Source organism: Moschus berezovskii, chromosome 20, assembly GCF_049115385.1.
Source record: "Moschus berezovskii isolate FMDL1 chromosome 20, NW_MosBer_1.0, whole genome shotgun sequence".
Taxonomy (NCBI): Eukaryota; Metazoa; Chordata; class Mammalia; order Artiodactyla; family Moschidae; genus Moschus; species Moschus berezovskii.
The window spans coordinates 65,323,414-65,346,915 of NC_142479.1; the positions used below are offsets into that span (position 1 = coordinate 65,323,414).

A 23,502-nucleotide genomic window follows, 5' to 3' on the forward strand; every position below is an offset into this window, starting at 1 on the left:
CACCCTGGCCTGGACTGCCATGCAGTCTGAAATCACTGAGAACTCCTGGGCACTAACCTCAGGGCACCCTCAGTGCTCCCGGACCAGCCTAAGGTTTCCTGGGCTGCCCGGCTCCACTACTGCTGTCGATGACTCACTGAACAACCTCCCGCTCTCGGGCGACAATGCCTTTATCTCCTGACCCCAGAAGATAAACTTGACCTTATTCTCCAGAGAAATAAAGGCCAGCGATTGTAAGACTCACGTTTCTTCTAGTGTTAAAATCACTTCACTGGCACGTGTCTTCCCTTTCTCGGCGGCACATGAAATACTGGGGAATCTCAGTCTGTGGTGTCAGGACACACAGATGACTCCCTCCAAAGCTCTGGGTCCCATCTCAGGGACTGTGTGTCTTCAACCCATGACACTCTCCAGAGCAAACAGCAAGGCCCAAAGCTAAAGACTGGGTCTTCCATTAATTCTTTGTTTTACAAATATTTATATTTTTTCTTCCGGGCAGACAATAAAGAATCTGCCTGCAATGCAGGAGATCCAGGTTCAATCCCTGGGTCGGGAAGATCCCCTGGGGAAGAGAATGGCAACCCTCTCTGGTATTCTTGTCTGGATAATTCCATGGACAAAGGAGCCTGGCAGGCTACAATCCATGGGGTTGCAAAGAATTGGACACAACTGAGCAACTAACACACACACACACTTTTTTTTCTTCTAGAGATTAGTAAATGGACATTGCTGAGTGCACAGAAGAGAAATCCAGGCCCCGTGTTCATGTGTGGAGCAGGGGAGAGCACATTTCCAGCCCGTAACCTGCCCAGGGATGCGGCCACCCTGCCACCGGCTCCCCCTGGTAGAACAAAAAAGAGAGTTCTACCTGCCCTTGTTACAAGACCCCATTTCTCCTCTGGCTGGCCAGCGACTACCAAAGTCAAGGTGCTTTCACCTGCCATCCCTCCGGTCTGTTCATAGGCTGCAAACAAAGAAAACCTACTCGAACTCAAAACCTGGAGGAAACAACTGGCAAGGACTCGGAAGCAACGGGAGCCTAAGGAACCACCCGTCCTCCCCTCACCCACACAGAGCCTGCGAGGCCCAAGTCTACAAGGCCCATATTAATATGGCAGCCACTAAGCACGTTGCTGCTGAGCACTCGATGTGTGAACCGAGACGTGCTGCTGGTACATTCGCATGCACTTCAAAGAGGCACTGCACAAAAGTCTCATTGATTTTTATCTTGATCTTGCATTGAAATGATAAAATTTTTTGAATATATTGAATTAAAAATATTAAGTAATCTCACCTATTTGTTTTTAAATCTTAAAATGTTGCTACTACTATCGGGCAACTAACAATCTCAACTGATTGAGAATCTTAAAATCTGGATCTGTTCTTATAATACAGATAAATCAAATAGTCAGGTTTTGACTAGCCACACATGCTCTTCAGAGCCAAATTTCTCCATCTATCACTCCCCAAAGACATACGGCTAGGGTGTGGAAGCAATCCTGATGTTCCTCTTCTCAAACAGGCCCAGATCTAAGGGTCTCACAGACCAGCCCACCCTACACTCACTATTTTCACAGTAGAATGCATTAAGGCAAGGGGAATTGTAGCTTGATTTATATGGATGGGCAACAAATGATTTGTCTTATTTAGGGGAAAAAAATCAGAATGGCAGTCAGTGAATAACTATATAGCAAATGAAGAACTTCCAGCAAGCTCAATGTTTTGGTTCCTTGAATAAACCTTCGCCTTTTCTCTTTTACGTGAGGGTGACACCTGCTGGTGAAAAAGCAGGATGGTAAATCCTTATATAAGGCAGCAAGTCCTTTCAACAAATTTTCTTTCCAAGAAACAGTTTTCTGCTTTCGGGTAAAAATTTCAGAGGATACTGTCACACCAGAGTCCAAATAGTTTACAAATTCCTACTACTGCTTTTCCAAAACAACCGGCCACTGTACAGGCAGGAAGTTAAGACTGTCCCTTGAATGCCCTGGGGGACTAAGCTTTGGCACTATACTCTGCCATCTCCACGAGACCAAGGCAGAAGGCACTGCCCTTCTGACCCAGCATGCTTAACTTTTATTCCACTCTGGACTCCCCAGTCCTGTCTTCTGCTTCTCTAGTCATTTTCCATGGCCTGAGCCGCCAGTACTGCCATCTGGACCCCCCCAGACCCCCTCGGCTTCCTTTCACTATGCTATCCACACCACTGAATCATCCCAAACTTCAGTCTGGTTTCCAGACTGCCTCAAGTTGTAGGCTCAGAAAGCTGACAGCTTCTGTTCCTACTTAAGCGATTCAAAGCCAAGCTCCTACTGCTGCTAACATTCCTCTTGTAATCTAGTATAGTCTGCCCAAAGCCCCCTTACCCTGTTTCAAGCTTTCCCTGCCTTTTCCAAATCCTTCTCTCAGTCTCTTACTGGGACTCTAGGTACTGAGACCAAAGCTACTCATGCATTTACACACACGAAGGCTTTCCAGAGCCCAGTCCCATGTGCTGGGACCTTCCAGTGGACACAAAAGGTGGACTCCCACCTCCCCAGGTCCTTTGTTCACATCTTAGCAGGGGGAGAAAACTGATGAACAAGATGCCTATTAAGGTAAGTGGTCACCAGAAGGTGCTAAGTGCTGTGAAAAATGAGGAAAGCTGGGCAGGGTAAGCGGGGCTAAAGCTGACTTTTCTCCTGTTGTCTGCTATCAGTTTTACCCCCACAGGTGTCAGTATCCTCATTTATCCTCTCTGAATTTACTTATTTAGGAAATATTTAATGAGCGCCTATTTTGTGCCATGCACTGAGTGCATTGAGGAAAATAGATATAGTTCCTGTAAGGTACTAACTTAAAAATGATTCCACAAGTAAACAGCTACGAGCTGCCACACGCATGATAAACAGGTGGGACGAAAGAACCCCACTTGGGTTAGGGACTCAGAGAAAGTTCCTCTGAGGAAGTGACCGCTAAGCTGGGCCAGGGGAGCTTGTCCTGCAAGCTCACTCCCAACCAGCCTGGACCAGACATGGGAAGATCTTGAAATGGGAAAACGCTTCCGTGCCTTGAGGGCCTGAGACAAGGCTTGTGAGGCTGGAGTTCAGCACTCAGGGGAGGGCTCCTGGATGACAAGCTGGAGAGGCAGGTGGAGTCTTTGTAGACTTTGTAGGGCACAGACAAGCCTGGAGCCTCCAGTTTCGGGCAGAAGTTCTCTGAGGACCAGCTCCTCTGATTACAAACTCATGTAGAGTCCAGGATGCTGTGACTGCAACTGGTTGTTTAAACTCCACAAGCAGGTGACCTTGATCAAGAACCAACTGTACAGGCCCCAGAGTCAGGAGGTGTGCCCGACAGCACCTCTGTGTCCCATTCTACACATCTGGAGGGTTGGGCTCCCGCTGGGATCTACCTTATGTTGCTCATCAGAAACTTAACAAAGCAGGGGAGGGTGGGGCGCCTGGCGCATTGAGGCATTTCCATCTTTCTACCCAAGTCATACTACAAGATGTTCTTTTGTTTAAAAAAAAAAATTATTTGGAAATAATTAAGACTTACAAAAAGGCATAGAGACCAAATAGCCAACAAACCTCCATGGACCCCATCTCCAGCTTAAGAAGGAAAAAAAGTCGCTGATCCCACCAAAGGTTCTTCTCTCCCTCTCACTGGCTGCACGCGTCACCTCCCCCAGGAGGTCCTGGCCATGCACACTTTGGGGTTTTATCCCTCTCATGTGTGGCGCCTCTTCAGATTTGGTGTCGTGGCTATGAGTGCAGACCCATCTGTTTAAATCTCAGCTCTGCCACAGTGAACCCGGGTGAGCTATTTAACCCTCTGCCCCTCAGTGGTGCTGTCTGTAAAATGCAGGAAGGCGGAGGATGAAGTGAGGGTAGCAATCAACACCTTACTGAGATGTTCTTTGAGGAGTGAATATTAACATCTATAAAGAGCCCTTTAGAACAGTGTTGGACACAGAGCAAGTGCTCCACAAGTATATTATGTTACAGAAAAAGTTCAATGACATTTGCTGAAGACGGTAAAGCAGACTCGATTCAAGGTCGTCATGTTGGGGCCACTGCAAGGGGATTTACAGTAGGGGAGAGACGGGCTCAACCAAGAATACAGTGTGAGTGAGTAGGAACTTAAGAGTAAGGAGCTAATGAACAGCCATCCTGGCATTTAAAAAGCCTTACAAGAGCAGCAATCAAAGGTGCACCCCCCACCCCCGACCAGCACACCAACCACAGGCCAGCAGGGGCCAGTTCACAGCTGCAAGGATCCAGCAGTGACCTGAGTGCCCTCTGTCCATTGTCCCAGCTCCGTGTGTGAGCAATGCCCTGGAGATGGTGGAGGCTTTTGCACGGGGTCCCGGTTCCCAATCACTGTCTCGGCGGTAGCTTCCTGATGGCTGGGCTGCGGCAGTGACACAGTGCGCCTGAAGTCTGAGAGGGCCGCCTGCCTTTCCCCCTGGGAGCAGCTCTTCTGGAGGGCCCTCTGGGGAGTCATATCTGCCTCCCAGCCTAGGGCACGCCCTCCCTCCAATGACTGTATAAGCACCCAATTCTCTGCACCTAAACTAATTTCTCCTTAATATAGCTAGAGAGGTTTCTATACCCTTCAATTCAGCTCTGGTGAAGAGCACAATTCCTGCCCCTCCCCCACAACAAGTAGTACATTTAAATCTTTGACTCACCTAGACAGCATCACAATATATGCTGCTACTGCTAAGTCGCTTCAGTCGTGTCCAACTCTGTGCGACCCCATGGACTGCAGCCTACCAGGTTCCTCCATCCATGGGATTTTCCAGGCAAGAGTACTGGAACGGGTTGCCACTGCCTTCTCCCCAGTATATGCTATGAGCTAGATATTCACCAACTGTTCCCTTGTAACAGCATTTCCTATAACGGGACTTAACACCTGGATTAAAGTCTCACAGGCTACCTCTATTAGTCTAAGGTACACCAACAAGCAGTCATGCAATGGATTAGAGAGGTATAGTTTAAAAGTAAGCTTTCATAGGTAAATGTTAACTAGAGGGACCTTTTAACCTACACATTTCAACACATCTTGCTTCTGAAATTTGGATGCATCTTACAATTGGTGTATAAACTTAATATAGTTTCCTCATTCACCCGCCAACTCCATCAATAAGACATTATTAAATCCATGGTATGCCCTATATATACATATATATTCCACACCTCCCCCCTGCCCTGGCCATGCTGCTCGACTTATGGGATCTTAGTTCTCTAGTGAGGAGGGACTGAACCGGCACCCTAGGCAGTGAAGGCTTGGAATCCTGATCACTGGACCGCCAGGGAATTTCCATTATGTTCTACCTATAAGTGATGGTATCTTAGTACTTAAGAGAGATAAGTTTTTGTATGATAAAGCAAAGAATTTCTCTTATGCACAGACACCACACAATGACGAGAAATGGAAAAATATTTGAAAACCTTACATTAATTTCAGCCATTTCGGAATATATACTCAAAGATTCAGAGTTTCTTAAAATTTTAAATTTAGTGAAATACGTATGTTAACTATTTGCAAACAAGACTATGACAGAGAACTATTCTCCTGTGCTGAAACAATCAGAGATTCCCAGGAATATTTTCATTATTACAATCACTTCTGCAATCTACACAGCAACAAACACTGCAGTGAGAAGTTCCCTGAGAACAATGAGATGCACGCTGAAGACCGCGAGAGCAACGAGGGTCCATCTGCTGTGTCTGTCGCAGTCCCGGTAGGGTACAGAGCAGTGGCCTTCTGTTTGTTCTGTGGATGGCTTCTGGCTGATCTGTCACCATGGCAACTTTAGAGCCCAACTCAAAATGAGCACAAACTCATTAGCTACTAACTGCATTAACTGAGTGTCTGCTGCTAATGAGAAATGCTGTTCAGAGGTATTTTCTATTCTAATGTATTACAGTTACCTCTCTAAAAGGTATTAAATTGAATTAAATGCTACTCATAATATATCACACTGGATAATACAAATGTTACAGCAGAATTACTTTAATAATGACTATTAACAATAAGAATCATTTCATTAAAAGGTTACCATGTTTTGGTCCTTGGATTCTTCCACTATGAGAAAATGTATTATCAGTCATACAGGCAAACATTTCTAGGTTCTTTTAAACACTGGTCAGCTGATTCAGAAAATCAAAATAGAAAACTTTGATAATAGCCTGTTAAAGCCAAGTAGCCAATACAGCAATCAGCACATATTGGCTTTTCTTTTAATTAATTAATTTTGGCTGTGCTGAGTCTTCGTTGCTGCGCAGGGGCTCTATTTGTGGCGAGCAGGGGGCGACTCTTGAGGTGCGGCGTGCGGGCTTCTCATCACCATGGCTTCTCTTGTTGTGGAGCACGGGCTCTAGGCGCTCAGGCTTGAGAGCACAGGCTCAGTAGCCGTGGTGCACAGGGTTAGCTGCCCCGAGGCATGTGGACTCTTCTCAGATCAGGGGTGGAACCTGTTTCCCCTGCACTGGCAGGCGGATTCTCAACCACTGGACTACCTCCTGGCTTTTCTATAAGCTTAATACGGACCATCGCTAGAAACAATTCTCAAAGAAGCGACACACAGGACAGACACGAAGGGGAAAGAAGTCTGGGGAGTGTACAAGCTTCCGAGTCTGACCTCCTCTCTCTCCACACGGAATCATCCCAAGCAGAACAAGCTCTAGGAACAAACAGTGAATCTGAAATCTCATAAAGCAGAGGTTTCCGTGGGATTATGTCTCACCTGTGTTCTCCCAGGATGTGCATACTGCCTTGTGCAAGAGGGTTGTGTGCATGTGTTTTAATAAATTAGTAAATTGTGGGAATGAATTTATTCACAAAACAGAAACAGACTCACAGACATAGCAAACAAACTTATGGCTATCAAAGAGGAAAGGGGGCTGAGGGGGAGATAAATTAGGAGTTTGGGATTAGCATACACAAACTACTATGTATAAAACGGATAAACAACAGGGTCCTACTGTATAGCACAGGGAACTATATTCAGTATCTTGTAATAACCTATAATGGACAATCATCTGAAAAAGAAAAAAACATGTATAACTCAACCACTTTGCTGTACACTTGAAACACCAGATCAACTCTTCTTCAATAAAATAAATAAATCATGGAATAGCAATAAACTTGAGTTGCTTTTCTCCCTCCAAGTGCAGACTCCTACAACCTGCCTGAAGAGGGAGCCCCAGTTAACTACTCCAACACGGAGTCAGAGAAGGCAGGGGACCACACTGACTGCTTTGAGAAGCCTCCAGACTGCTCTAGGGAAAAGGAACGCCCCCCTACCATGTCCTGGTCCTCACCGACCACTTTCGGCCCCATATACCACCTCTCCTCTCCTGGCTGATGGCTCCCAGGCCCTGCGGCCTTCAGTCTGTTCGGTCCTTTGATTCTTCCCACTTAAAAACTCTCCAGTGCTCTCTCTCGGCCGTACAGGCTCGTGCCTGACTGACAGGCTCGGGATGGCTGAGACAAGCACCCCACCTCATACTGGTGTCCACAGCTAAGCTAGGGACCAGGCAGGGAGTGGTCCAGCTCCAGCAGGCACTGGTCTCACTCTCAATCAGCGCTGGCCTTCCGCCCAGTTTTCTCATTTGTTTTTAGTAAGATAACCGTAAAGATTATCTTTTCCTATAGAAACATAAACACTGGATGAAAAGATGATCAAATGAATGTAACTTAACATCTTCAGGTAGAAGATGGGGGATAAATAAAACCCAACACCCAGAACATTTTACTGCACTCACTCGCTTATATCCACTGCTTATGTAGCTAACGCCTACCATTAGTATTTTTATTTGAGAACAGAGACCTTAGCTCTGCTGTCTGCTAGGTACTTATAAACTATCAAATTAATTAGTGGACTAACTTGACAACTCTAGGTAATATAATGTGACTCATATTTAGATCATTTATTAATGCAATCTTTAGTAGGTATGTCAAAAGCTGAGTAAAATGTGATCATACTGGAAGTGCATATTTACTGACAGAACTATCAGGTAAATAACTGAACACACAGAAAAAAGGGGAAATGACTTAGGAATGCAGAAAACTCAGCTGCACTGATGGTACTCTCTGCCCAGCTCCAGAGCCCAACTTAATACTATAAACCAATCTAGAGTCAAAAACAAGTAACTCAGAAAGTAGCGGCAAAATATCAGAATATATGTTCACCAAAGAAGATACACAGATGGCAAAAAGGCACATAAAGGTAATGTCCAACATCATTAGCCATTCAGTTCAGTTCAGTTCAGTCGTGTCCGACTCTTTGTGACCCCATGAATCACAGCACGCCAGGCCTCCCTGTCCATCACCAACTCCCGGAGTTCACTCAAACTCATGTCCATCAAGTCGGTGATGCCATCCAGCCATCTATCTCATTCTCTGTTGTCCCCTTCTCCTCCCGCCCCCCAATCCTTCCCAGCATCAGAGTCTTTTCCAGTGAGTCAACTTGTCGCATGAGGTGGCCAAAGTATTGGAGTTTCAGCTTTAGCCATTAGGGAAATGCAAATCAAAACCACAAAGAGATACCACATCCATCAGAAAGGCTAAAATTGTGAAGACTGACTTTCCAAGTGTTGATGAAGATTCAAAGAACTGTGAAATGAGACTATCACTGTGGAAAAGTTCTGCGGTTTCTTGAAAAGTGAAACACCCATCTACCAGAAGATCCAGCCATTCTGCTCCCAGGCGTGTACCAAAGGAAAGTGAAAGGACACTCATTCATACAGAGACCTGCACGTCAATGTGCACAGGCGCTTTATTTTATCATGGCTAAAACTGAAAACAACCCAAATGTCCATGAACAGATGAACGGATAGAGAGACTGAAAATCAAACTCTGGATACTACTCAGCAATAGAAGGGAATGACCTCCCGATACAGTAACGGGGACGGCAATCACGCGACTAGGCTGAGTGAAAGCAGCCAAGGGTGCACGTGCTATGAATCTGTTTCTGTAACAGTCTAGGAAACCTTCCGTAGTGACAGAAAGTAGACCCGTGTCTGCCCAGAGACTGATGAGAGAGGAAGGAGAGGTGGGTTGGGAAAGGGCACAGGGGTACTTTCAGGGATGATGGATGCTATCTTGATTTCGGGAATGGTTTCACAGGTGTGCACAAGCCAATATTTATTAAACTGCTCTCTTCAAATACATGCAGCCTACTGTGTGTCAACTATAACCCAATAAAGCTCTTGCAAAAAAAAAAAAAAAAAAGAAGGCAATCTGGGTAAACAAATTACTTCTCAGAAAGCAGACTGCAAGCTTCCCTTAGAGCTATAAATGATAACTTTATGCCTGGAGACTGTCTTTTATGTTTAATGTGTCAGGGAAGCTATACTAAACAGAGATGTGGACTTTCATGTCACCTGAGGCCTACGCAGAAGATGCAGTTAAAGGGATTGTAAAATTACATAAATTATCACTGGGTTTACCTCCTTTCTTCTAAAATTTGATCAAGAAAGTATACATGTGTGTGCATGTGTGTGTGTATATATATGTAAAATCCCTTAGTTTTTTTTCCCAATAATTTTTATCTCTTTAAATTCCCTACATATTCAGGGAAAAATACCACAGTTTAATACATTTGCCTTTGTTCCCATGGAAAAAATGTTCATGCATTTATTATATCTTCCTTTCCCTAGGAATTTAATAGTAAAATTAAATAATTCCTTTAAACATAGAACAACACAGATGAAGAATGACAAAGCTAATGTTAAAAATCCTGTAAGACATTGTCCCATAAAGATCCCTCACATAACAAATCTCTTAGGAATTTCTTCCAGCCTTGTTTGAAAATGTCCTAAGTTATTTTTTAACTGATATAGTACTGATGATAGACACACAATATCTACCTCTCCAGGCCCTTCATATGGAGAAAAACATATAATTGACAACCAGAAGGTGAAGATTCTAGTTCTAGTTTTGTTACTAACTAGCTGTCAAAACTTGTACAAATCATTTCAACTCTTTGAATCTCATTTTCCATTTAACACAGGACTTGGATAATCTCTAAGGATCCTTCAAGCTCTAAGATTTTATTAATTTTGTAGATAGGCAAATCAAATGCCATATTTTATAGAAAATATCATGCTGACTAGACTTTCAGATGCTGCTTTTAAGAGTAATTCATATACTCAAAGTGGGATCTGCTTTGGTTATGTGGATGTGAACGTGAACACATGTAAATTCAAGGAATTTGGCCAATGTTATTAACTCAGGAAAACACAGATCTGCTGCTTTATGAATACTAACTGCTGGTTATTGTGTTGAGACCCCTGAAACACTGAGCAAATGGTAATAAACTGCCTCAGCTAAAAAAAAAAGGTGCCCCCTAATTGGCGAGGTGCAGAAATTTGGGTTCATTTCTGTTTCTTTTTACCCATATCTGCCTATGAAATCAGAAGGCATACTTTAAACCTCAGTTCTCACCACATTTCATTCATGTTGAATGAAAGGAATTTATAAATATGTGTTTAGGGAATTCCCTGGCAGTCCAGTGGTTAGGCCTCTGTGCTTTAACTGCTGAGAGTGCAGGTTCAGTCTCTGGTCCGGGAACCAAAATCCCACTAGCCTCGTGGTGCAACCAAAAAAAAAAAAACCAAAACATAAGGCACTGAAAGAATACACTTTCAATTGATTTAAGTTAACAAAAGCATATAAAAGTTTGCTTAAAATTAACAATTAGAAACTGAATGCACAGTGAAGTCAAATACCCGACTGCAAAACTTATAGTCCTTTTGAGCAAGATTAGGAAACTAATTAAAACGTGTGAATTTTTAAAAGTATATGACTCAAAACCATGAATCATTAAACATGCGGAGTTTGGGCCGTGTTGGGTCATCAAGATATTCGCTTTTATACACGATATAATTAACTTTGAACTTTTTGTATGAAACCTTATCTTTCTATTTTATGAACTTGAGAAAATCTGGCCAAAACCACTAAATTAAATTCACTTCGCATTTATGAGTATAATTATAGTTAATCCTTAAAAAAAAACAAACCCTTTAAATCCATGAAAAAACCCAGAAGACAATAAGAAAATTTAGGCTCATAAGGTCATCACATCATAAAGCTATTATTTTCTCTGCCTAAATTAAGGGCAGTGCCTCAAATAAAGAAGAGATTAATGATTACTGAAGCAAAACCCATTATAAACTGTCCAAAACTTAGACATTAGCTACTCTACAGCAAGGATATAAGGCACAAGTTAATGGTGTTTCAAAACAGGACGATAAACAAACAAACAAAAACAGGATTATATCTGATTCCCCTTCTCCAACTATGTCTCCAGGCAAGAATACTAGAGTGGGTTGCCATTTCCTTCTCCAGGGGATCTTCCTGACCCAGGGATCGAACCCAGGTCTCCCACATTGCAGGCAGACGCTTTAACCTCTGAGCCACCAGGGAAGCCCTTGAGAACATCCAGGGTCTCACTAAGGCATGGTATTCAGCTGGCTTTTTCATTGGTTACCAATGCAAAGGCAATATTTAGCAGAATTTACAAAGGACTGCTTTGTTTCTGAACAGACTTATACAGAGGTTTTCAAGTTGTTCAGTGCAGCTCCTTGAGGGGCAGGAGACAGGGAAGCGTTTAATCAGGGGAAGCAGCAGAGTCCATATAAAATGCACATTTATGTATATATAGAGAGATGCTTTAAAGGAAGGTCAACAAAATGTGAACAGCTAGATATCTCAACACGGAGGGGCTTCATGTGAACTTTAACTTCTTTTTAGAAACAACGAGAATATACTACTATTACTTACATTTTTCATCACAAGAAGAAACAAGGAAAGGATGATTAAAAACTGCCACCACCGAAGACTAGAAAGCACTAGAGGAAGAGAATCCCAGTCACAGAAACAGGGCCAGATTTCTACAGGGCACTCAGGGGGACAGAGGAGGAGGGAACCAAGGAAAGGGGAGGGTGAGCCCACTATTTGCATAAAGAGCTCCAGAGCTGAACCAGGCAGAGACACCAGAGTGGATGCGGGGAGCCAATGCTCGCAGCATGGTGTTTCCTCTGAACCCACTCGCATGCCTGAATTGTAAAAAGAAAATGACCTTAACAAAGACATTGCTAATCAGGATTTGGAAAAACAGAGACAAAGTTTTATTTATAATCTTGTAAAGCAGAATTTCTAAGCACCAAGTTTCCAGACGGGAGTAGGGGAGGAGAAGCAGCACGCTATATATTAGATTTAGCAAATGAAAAAACTTCCAGTGAGATTCCGTTCTTCATTTATCTTTTAAATGAAGATTCATAATTCAAGTTCAATGGTTATAGCATGATATAAAAAAACTTTTAAAGCATAATTAAAGCTATAATGAAGACTGATCTATCTAGAATGGATCAGGCTACTCTCTAGGAGAAAGCAGAAAGGTATAATGCCAAATTCAGACTTAAATTGAAGAAAGTAGGGAAAACCACTAGACCATTCAGGTATGACCCAAATCAAATCCCTTACGATTATACAGTGGAAGTGACAAATAGATTCAAGGGATTAGACCTGACAGAGTGCCTGAAGAACTATGGATGGAGGTTAGTGACATTGTACAGGAGACAGCGATCAACACCATCCCCAAGAAAAAGAAATGCAAAAAAGCAAAATGGTTGTCTGAGGAGGCCTTACAAATTGCTGAGAAAAGAAGAGAGGCTAAAGGCAAGGGAAAAAAGGAAAGATTATACCCATTTCAATGCAGAGTTTCAAAGAACAGCAAGGAGAAGTAAGAAAGCCTTCCTCAGTGATCAATGCAAATAAATAGAGGAACACAATAGAATGGGAAAGACAAGAGATCTCTTCGAGAAAATTAGAGACACCAAGGGAGTATTTCATGCGAAGATGGGCACAATGTAGGACAGAAATGGTATGGAACTAACAGAAGCTGAAGATATTAAGAAGTGGCAAGAATACACAGAAGAACTACACAAAAGATCTTCACGACTCAGATAAGCACAATGGTGTGACCACTCACCTAGAGCCAGATGTCCTGGAGTCTGAACTCAAGTGGGCCTTAGGAAGCATCAGGATGAACAAAGCTACTGGAGGTGTTGGAATTTCAGTTGAGCGATTTCAAATCCTAAAAGATGATGCTGTTAAAGTGCTGCACTCAATACGCTAGCAAATTCGGAAAACTGAGCAGTGGCCATAGGACTGGAAAAGGTCAGTTTCCATTCCAATCCCAAAGGCAATGCCAAAGAATGTTTAAACTACTGCACAACTGCACTCATCTCACATGCTAGCAAAGTGATGCTCAAAATCCTCCAAGCCAGGCTCCAATAGTACATGACCGTGAACTTCCAGATGTTCAAGCTGGATTTAGAAAAGGCAGAAGAACCAGAGATCAAACTGCCAACATCCACTGGATCACAGGAAAAGCAAGAGAGTTCCAGAAAAACATCTACTTCTGCTTTATTAATTATGACAAAGCCTTTGACTGTGTGGAACACAACAAACTGTGAAAATTCTTAAAGAAATGATAAGGATAAAGGATTAATCTCCAAATTATACAAGCAGCTCCTGCAGCTTAATTCCAGAAAACTAAGTGACCCAATCAAAAAATGGGCCAAAGAACTAAACAGATATTTCTCCAAAGAAGACATAAAGATGGCTAATAAACACATGAAAAAATGCTCAACATCCCTCATCATCAGTTCAGTTCAGTTCAGTTCAGTCGCTCAGTCGTGTCCGACTCTCCGCGACCCCATGAATCACAGCACGCCAGGCCTCCCTGTCCATCACCAACTCCCGGAGTACACTCAAACTCATGTCCACAGAGTCGGTGATGCCATCCAGCCATCTCATTCTCCGTCGTCCCCTTCTCCTCCCGCCCCCAACCTTTCCCAGCATCAGAGTCTTTTCCAGTGAGTCAACTCGTCTCATGAGGTGGCCAAAGTATTGGAGTTTCAGCTTTAGCATCAGTCCCTCCAATGAACATCCAGGATTGATCTCCTTTAGAATGGACTGGTTGGATCTCCTTGCAGTATAAGGGACTCTCAAGAGTCTTCTCCAACACCACAGTTCAAAAGCATCGATTCTTCGGCGATCAGCTTTCTTCACAGTCCAACTCTCACATCCATACATGACCACGGGAAAAACCATTGCCTTGACTAGACGGACCTTGGTCGGCACATCATCAGAGAAATGCAAATCAAAACCACAATGAGATACCATTTCACACCAGTCAGAATGGCTGCTATCCAAAAGTCTACATGCAATAAGTGCTGGAGAGGGTGTGGAGAGAAGGGAACCCTCTTACACTGTTGGTGGGAATGCAAACTGGTACAGCCACTATGGAGAACAGTGTGGAGATTCCTCAGAAAACTGGAAATAGAACTGCCATATGATCCAGCGATCGCACTCCTGGGCATACATACCGAGGAAACCAGAATTGAAAGAGACACATGTACTCCAATGTTCACTGCAGCACTGTTTATAATAGCCAGGACATGGAAGCAACCTAGATGTCCATCTGCAGATGAATGGATAAGAAAGCTTTGGTACATATACACAATGGAGTATTTCTCAGCCATCAAAAAGAATGCATTTGAATCAGTTTTAATGAGGTGGATGAAATTGGAGCCAATTATACAGAGTGAAGTAAGCCAGAAAGAAGAACATCAATACCGTATATTAACGCATATATATGGAATTTAGAAAAATGGTAACCTAAACCCTGTATAAGAGACTGCAAAAGAGACATAGGCATTTAGAACAGTCTTTGGGACTCTGTGGGAGAGGGTGAAGGTGGGATGATTGGGGAGAACGGCATTGTAGCATGTATATTATCATAAGTGACCAGTCCAGGTTCGACGCATAAATTTTCCTCTGTTCATTTCTTTGCATTTGTGCTTTTTTAATAAAATTCTTTTTTAGAAATAAAAAAAAAAAAAAGAAATGGGAATACCAGACCACCTGACCTGCCTCCTGAGAAACCTGTATTCAGGCAAGAAGCAACTGTTAGAACTGGACGTGGAACATTTGACTGGTGCCAAATCAGGAAAGGAGTATGTCAAGGCTGTATATTGTCACCCTGCTTATTGAACTTATATGCAAAGGGCTGGAAGAAGCACAAGCTGGATTCAAGATTGCTGGGAGAAATATCAATAACCTCAGATATGCAGATGACACCACCCTTATGGCAGAACGTGAAGAAGAACTAAAGAGCCTCTTGATGAAAGTGAAAGAGGAGAGTGAAAAAGTTGGCTTAAAACTCAACATTCAGAAAACTAAGACCATGTCATCCGGTCCCATCACTTCATGGCAAATAGATGAGGAAACAATGGAAACAGTCAGAGACTTTATTTCGGGGGCTCCAAAATCACTGCAGATGGTGACTGCAGCCATGAAATTAAAAGACGCTTGCTTCTTAGAAGAAAATCTATGACCAACCTAGTCAGTATATTAAAAAGCAGAGTCGTTACTTTGCCAACAAAGGTCCGTCTAGTAAAAGCTATGGTTATTCCAGTAGTCATGTATGAACTTGAGAGCTGGACTATAAAGAAAACTGAGCACCGAAGAATTGACGCTTTTAAACTATGGTTTTTGAGAAGACTCTTGAGAGTCCCTTGGACTGCAAGGAGAACCAGTCCATCCTAAAGGAAATCAGTCCTGAATATTCACTGGAAGGGCTGATGCTGAAACTCCAAAACTCTGGCTACCTGATATGAAGGACTGACTTATTGGAAAAGACCCTGATGCTGGGAAAGATTGAAGGCAGGAGGAGAAGGGGGTGACAGAGGATGAGATGGTTGGATTGCATCACTGACTCAATGGACATGAGTTTGAGCAAGCATTGGGAATTGGTGATGGACAGGGAAGCCTGGCGTGCTGCAGTCCATGGAGTCGCAAAGAGTTGGTCACGACTGAGCAACTGAACTGAACTGATTATATAGGTACATGTATAACATATAAAATAAAGAGTTCTCTGAAAATGTTTAAAATAAATATAAACTTAAAGAGGTTAAGTTTCAGTTACTGAGAAAGTTAAGTCAAACATGATGCTAAATAGCGGAGGCACTGCTCTGCTAACACTACTGTTTATGCCACGTGCAATATCACATGTCACAGAGCATGGCACTTACTAACTGATATGGTCCCGTTTGAGCAAATATCAACATAAAATCAACTCAAACTTCTACTATGCTAACTGACTCACTGTATTATATCACCTTATTTATAACTGAAGCCTCTCGCCTAAGAGTAGTTAACTTCTGGACTCACTCATAATTGTTAAACTCTTTCCTACATCCAGTAACTTGGCCCTGGCCCTTCTGGGTGCTGCTGTGTGGTGACAGCAGCATTCTCTGACTTCTGATGACTCTGTAGTGGAGGCCATCACATCTGGCCAGGAGGTCGGAGACCCGCCTCTGGAAGCAGAGGCAGGACTGACCCCGCCCTGCTACTCAGGAGCTCGGAGCATCCCTTTCTGATACTGAACTGTTCTGGAGCATGGTGGGTACTGACATACAGCCGATGCTGGATGAAATGTCTGCTGTGTGGCCTTCCTGGATGCTGCAAGTTCAGGAAGATTCTGGGCATGTCAGCCCTGCCACTGACCAGTTCTACAGTCTTGGGGGCACTGGGCAAACTCTCAGAGCCTCAGTTTACTCGTGTGGACACAGCAGGCAGCGCCAACCATGCTGGAACTAATTCACGGACGGGGTGTGTCTCAGAGCAGGCGCTGGTGAGGGCGCAGTCTCAGGCCTCCAAGCAGCTGGGGCGTGAGAGGGCCGAAGGCAAACGAGGGCACCCCTCTGGCTACAGACTCCAGAGAAGGGGAAAGACAGGAAAATGCCAGACGACTAGCAAAGCAGGTCTACGCTCTGTGGGCAACCGTACTATTCGCATAGTGTATTTCAACACTTGGACAAGCCCAGCCTGTGTTATCTGACACACAGGTCCAGTTGGAAAGTCAGAGCCACCACCTTGCAGGCAGTTAATTTATTAATTTTTTTAGGCAGTTAATTTTGAGTGGAACCAGTAATAATGGAGATCATGAGAAAAATTTAGACCTTGGCGCTGCTAATATTTATTAATGAATTACCTAGCAGCACTGTTATTTATAATTCAAAAAAGCATTTTTCCCCCTGTTGTTTAGAAGGATGTTAATAATCATTATGTTCTGTTCTGAGGCTGGTTATAGTTAGTACAGTTACTGATGAATTGTACCCAAAGGAGCAGTATTTTAGAGAGGATAAAAGGAGAAGATAAAAACCCAGTAGGGTTTGGAGTCAGCAATGAAAATACTCATCAGAACAGTAATAGAAAATAATAACTCTGTGCAAAGTGGCGGGACAATGTAATTCATGATCACTGTACAATCATAAGCAATTTGTTACTATTTCAAGAGAAAACAATTATAGTGACAACAGAACACTCAGCTGGCACTGAATCAAGTTGTAAAAACTTCTCAAAATGTTAAAAAAAAAAAAGGAAATGGATAATTCAGAGCAATAATTTTGCATTTTAAATCATAAGAAACCATTATTTCTTTTTCAAGATCACGGTTTCAGAACCCGCAGCCTTTTGGGAGCTTCTGACCAGTGTTTTGTAAATTCACACAACCGCTGAGAGCCTGAGAGACAAAACGTCCTTTTTGAAAACAATGCTGTCTTTAAATGCTCATTTACACAAAATCCATCTCTTACCATGGCTCTGCAGTGAGAGCTCCGAGGCTCCCTCGAGGCCTGTCCTCGTGCTAAGTGGCGGCCAAGAGCAAGCCACATCAAGTGGCACTGTTGGCCACGGTTTCTTCATTGTCAACTAACACCTGCCCTGTCCGATCATGAAGTTCAAATGAGACGATGTAAACTCTACTTGGAAAACTACAAGTGCCAGGCAAAAGTGGAGCATGTGTCTGCACCTACAATTACATGTGACGGTCCAACAGAAACAGCAACTTACAATTAACCACAGCCAACCTCTAGGAAGCATGGGCTCCGTGCCAGGCACCAAGCCCTAGCCCTGTGGATCTCAGGACAGCTCTGCTAGGTGTGAAAACCCGCCCCTCGCCCTCCCCATGGTAAGTGTGAAATGCCTGAGGCTTAAAGAGATGAAGCGCCCGCCCCAGTCAGACAGAGCGACTGCCGAGTCCTGCATGCGTCCCCAGCACTGCACAGGCCCCAAGCACGTCACGCACCAAGCAAGGAGGTGCCAAGCACGGCTCCCATTCTGTGGGCCTGCCAGCACAGGGCAGAGACGCCCCACGCACTGCGAGAGCCACACACGTTCCTGCTTACACCCGTTAGGACAACCAATGCCAATTCCGGGTTTGGAGAATAAAGAGGAAACCTTTCACACATTAGTAAGCAAAGAGAGAAGAATACAGAAAGAATATATCTCTTTTTATTGTAATAGTTGGCAAAGAGAAGTAGAAGCTTTAAAGAAATTCAGTATCCTTTGGTTGTTCTTATCCAAACTGGATCAACATTATCGGCTTAATCCTTGATTGGTGGAAATCAAATCAATAGGAAAATCAAAGTATTATTTAGAAAGCTAATATATTTTTTAAAAATTCTTTACTTTTAATTGGAGGATAATTGCTTTACAATATGGTGTTGGTTTCTGCCCTGTATCAACATGCTCAGCCATAGTCACCCACAGGGAACATACTCACCCTAAGGGGACATGTGTATGTCCCCTCCCTCTTGAACTTCCCTCCCATCTCCTACTCCATCCCACCCCTCTAGGCTGTCACAGAGCACCAGGTATCAAACAGTAAATTTCCAAATTTTACACACGGTAATGTGTGTATTTCAATGCTCAACATCTCATTATGAGGGAAATGCAAATCAAAACTACAATGAGGTATCACTTCACACCCTTCAGAATGGTCATCATCAAAATATCTACAAACAATAAAAGCTGGAGAAGGTATGGAGAAAAGGGAATCCTCTTGCACTGTTGGTGGGAATGCAAACTGATACAGACACTATGGAGAAGAGTACGGAGAGTCCTTAAAAAAACTAGGGATAAAACTACCACACGACCCAACCCCATTACTGGGCATATACCCTTAGGAAGCCGTAACTGAAACAGACACGTGTTCCCTAATATAACATTCTGTAGGCATTTCAGATTAAGCATATGCTAACTAAATGCAGATGTAAAACCAGTGATAAGTGAGGAGTTTCACAGTGAATTGTAAAAAACAGATTCAAAGGCAGGGTTAGATTCTTTGTGTTTAACCACCAATTTTTAAAAAAGTCATCATCATAAACTTTGGTACTGCCAAAATAAAGTAAACTCACCTTTGGTTTTTTGATCAGCAGCCTGGAAAAAAAAAATCAGAAACTCTTTAGGAATACTGTGTAGAATGTACACATTCATATGAAAGTGTATAAGCAGACTTTAATATTAGAAACTTTAAAAACAAGTTTTTGCCCAGTTGCTTAATTAAAATTTATTACTGGGAAAAAATGTATAATTGTCTATATGCTATTATGCGCCAATATTGACCCAAAGGCAAAACAATCTATCCGGAAACTCATTTAAGCTCTATATTTTAATACAGACTAAAATATAAACAGTTTTTTAACTGTAAGATACATTAAATCAGGCAAGAATAAAGTAAACAGCGTAATTTGTACATTAAATGCCCTAAAATTCAAGCCTGATAGTAAGACTTACAGTAGGACTTTAAATTGTAATATTTACTAGTAGAAATCGTACAAGAACACTTGCCAAAGCTGCAAATGTTATTTCTAGCTTTTCTAACAAAATCAGTTAAATGGGCCTTACACATGGTTGTTCTAGACAGTTCAAATAAAATAGCATGGACATTCTTTACTACCAGTGGCTAAAAGTAAACACAAAATCCTTCAAAACACAGCTCCAAGAGTTCTTTTAAAAGACATTTTGTGGTTGCCACCCTTTATCTATGTCACCAGCACTCCAGATCCAGCATGCTGCTGCTGTGGCTGCTCAGTCGCGTCCGTCGTGTCCAACCCTGTGTGACCCCAGAGACAACAGCCCACCAGGCTCCCCATCCCTGGGATTCTCCAGGCAAGAATACTGGAGTGGGTTGCCATTTGCTTCTCCATTGAGCATCCCGAATTTCAAAAGTATTAAACTGAACCTCAGTAATGCAATGGCTAGGATACCGCAGTGAGACACGGAGCGCCTACGCAAACAATGGATGAGGGACTCTAGCCAAACCTTTTTCTGAGCACCTTCCTTCTTTTTCTTTTCTTCCTGCTTTTTCTTTTTCTTTTCTTCCATCAAATGTTCCTCTTTCTGTGTTTCCTGTTCTTTCTCCCTATTAAAAATAAAGAAAAGTGGTATTAGCCTAACGTCCACTTTAAATCAATGATTTAAAATAAAAAAATAAAAAAATAAACATCAGCTGCCAAAAGTTGCAAGTCAAGCCAAGTTCCACACATGGTACGAAGATGGCTATTTTGAGAAGAGGCGTTAGATATGGACGGTCACCCCCCCTGCCCCACTCCAGGGCTCCACTTCTCTGTAAGTACCAGAGCGCACGGCCACTGGTGGCGGTCATTCACTCGGCCCACATCTGTTGAACACCAACCTTCTATCAGGCAGTGTACCAGGCATTAGAGGACAAGATGGAGAAAAAAACATAGTCCCTACAGTCCAGCCCAGACCAGTATTTCTGTCTCAGGGACCATCATCATCACACTTTCCGGATTAAAAGTGCAGACTCCTTGGTCCCACTCTAGAACAACCAAGTCAGAGTCTTTGGAGCTGATTCTTGAGCACACCTTGTTTGTTCGACAAACCAATTGTTTTTTAAACAGAGCTCCCTACACAGCATGGGGAGCTGCTGGAAGGGTACACTGAACACAGCACCAAGTAACTCCTGAAGAGTCAGGCGGCTTATGAGCTACAGCTTAACATCACAGAAGTGTGGCTGGCACGGGGTGGGCTGTTGTCGGTTATCAACTCACCACCTGTCAGCTCCAGATTCACCCTCCAGCACATGCCATGCAATGATGGACGTGTTCCCTTAAGCCCTTCTTCCCTGTTGAGTGCCATGCAGAAGCTTCCCAGTGCAGGGCCCGGCCCGCTGTGAGGTCAGCACGTGGCTCGGAGGACCCCTGGGGAGGACTCTGGCCACGGAGGGAGAAGAGGCAGTCTCCTTGCAACTCTGCAGCTCTGGTGTGATCCAGAGTCGGCTTCCAGTGACCCTGTCAGCACACACCCTGTGGGCCTCCTGCTGCTTGTTGCCACACTCCCACACTGGTCTCTCTGGTCTTCTCCCCATGATGCGGCCGTGGCCCTCCTGACGGGGATGCCACATGCTCTGTGCCTGTGGCACTGACACTGCCCCTTTTGTCTGTGCACCGGCATGCCTGGCCATCAGCAGCAGCTCACATCAGGAAGGCTGCCACCAGGGCCCCCCACTCCTGTGTACCCGTGTGATGGGCTACTGGCGGCGGCTCTCCCTGGGTGGAAGAGCGCTTCCTGTGACCACCAACTGCCCACTGGCTGACCTGGGCAATGCAGGGAACCATTTTGCCATCCAGGGGGTTGGTTGCACTACTGCTTCTTCAGTGGATGAGCCCCAGGCTCGGGGAGGGGCCCCCTCCAACTGGGCCTTCCTCAGGCCCTCTCCCTCAGCCCTAGCTAGCACATGGTTTTCTAGAGTTCCTCTCAGTTTAATTGGGCTTCCCCTACTGGCTCAGTGGTAAGGTATCTGCCTGCAATGCAGGAGCAGCAGGAGACGTGGGTTCGATTCCTGGGTCAGGAAGATTCCCTGGAGGTAGGGCATGGCATCCCACTCCAGTGTTCTTGCCTGGAGAATCCTGTGGACAGAGGAGGCTGGCGGGCTACAGTCCATGGGGCTGCAAAGAGTTGGACGTGACTGAAGAGACTTAGCCTGCACAATTTAATTATAATAAACATCCCCTCACTGGGCCCGGACTCACACAAGAGGGAAGGAGGGTGCAACAGAATAAGGAGAAGGAACAACACACACAAAAGCCTCAGTACAACACCGCTATCCGCCCATCACTGCGCTTTAATTTCTTAATTTTGAAGTTTGTTTTTAACTTGTAAATGTGCTTACAAGTACCGCACGCGTAGGGGATCTCATCCTAGCGTCAGTCTGTATATATTTGAGTATCATCATAAGGAAAATAATTTAAATCAACTTGATGGTGTGTGTGGGGTACCTAAGAGAGCGTCCTTGTTGTGCTCAGTTGTGTTCAACTGTTTGTGACCCCATGTACTGCAGCCCGCCAGGCTCCTCTGTTCATGGGATTTCCTGAGCAAGAATACTGGATCCTGCATTTCTGCAGGCAGATTCTTTACCACTAAGCCACCAGGGAAGCCCACCTAAGAGATTAGTCTTCCTTTAAAACAGTGGTTCTTGGCCTCTCATGAGAACCACCCAGGAAGCAGACTTCCCTGGTGGTCCAGTGGTTAAGAACTTGCCTCCTTAAGGCAAGGGCTGTAGGTTCGATCCCTGGTGGGGAAGGGGAACTAAGATCCTACTTGCTAAGGGGCAACTAAGCCTATGAGCTAATGAAAACCCAGGGTAGCAAAAAAAAAAAAAAGCAATTTTCTTCACAGAACGACACCCCTCCCCACCCACCACACCCCACCCCCACCCTCCACAAACTTCCAATGACAAGGTTGCAACTGTTTTCAGTGAGATCAGGGAACAGAACTCAGACATCAGGAGTTTTAAAAGCTTCCAGATGACTCCAATGACCAGCCAAGGTTGAGAAACAACTTTTAGAAGGAGGTCAGTACATTTCTCAAACTTGGGAAATGTTCATTATCCAAGGTAATACCTTCTAGGAATCTTTTCATGTTAAAAGGTGAAGAGACACTAAGAAACCTGTGTTTAAATATTACAAAGCACAGTCAAGCTCCATGAATGATGCACTGGTGCTGTAATCACCACACTGTTGCCACACGTCTAGGGAAAAAGGGAACAAATAAAAACTAGGAATGTCATGGCTGCTGAAGGAAAGTTACACAGCTCAAAATAGCCTGGAGTTAAAACTCCCCTCCAGGTCCTCCCCACCATTCTATGCAAAACAAAGAACCCTCTCACCAAAGGGGGAAAAAAAATGGACATCAAGGTTGATTATGCCCAGCTCCCAGCCGGTCCAGCCTCTGGCTGAGCTCCAGGATTCCTTGTCCCAGCCGTTTAAGAGATAACTACTCAAACAACCCTGGAGAAGAACAGGCCCCCTTAAGACAGTAGCTCTCCACACACAGCCTATATATACTACTCTTCTCCTGGGTTAGTGCAGCAGCCCACCAATCTGACCGCTGCCCCTTCTCGCCTCATTGAAGGTGATCTGTTCCTGTCAAGTGCCAGTCTTTTTCTGAACCTCGCCTTCTCTAACTCCCTTACCCTACAGCTGCCCCACCTGTGCATGCTTTCTTAATCTACAGCATAATGAAAGCCTTCAATTACCTTCTGATATTAAACTTAATAAGGTAGGCAAGTAGAGCTACCTTTTTAAAAAGGTATTCTATAGAAGATGGAATAAAAATGATTAAAAGTTA

The 23,502-nt window shown here is 43.9% G+C and overlaps 1 protein-coding gene across 7 annotated transcripts in view; it reads right to left on the reverse strand.

The window, feature by feature from the left end:
• The window catches only part of TNRC6C (trinucleotide repeat containing adaptor 6C), a 118,355-nt gene that overhangs the window by 55,884 nt on the left and 38,969 nt on the right, over positions 1-23,502 (reverse strand). For 6 of the 7 annotated variants that reach the window (XM_055408479.2, XM_088829294.1, XM_088829295.1 and 3 more), the window contains 2 exons: positions 20,173-20,272; positions 19,266-19,287 (listed from right to left, as the gene is read on the reverse strand). In XM_055408479.2, coding sequence (XP_055264454.2) covers positions 19,266-19,287; positions 20,173-20,235 — 85 coding nt within the window. In that variant the 5' untranslated portion in view covers positions 20,236-20,272. The remainder of the gene's footprint in view (positions 1-19,265; positions 19,288-20,172; positions 20,273-23,502) is intronic. The other variant, XM_088829296.1, reaches the window with a different exon arrangement.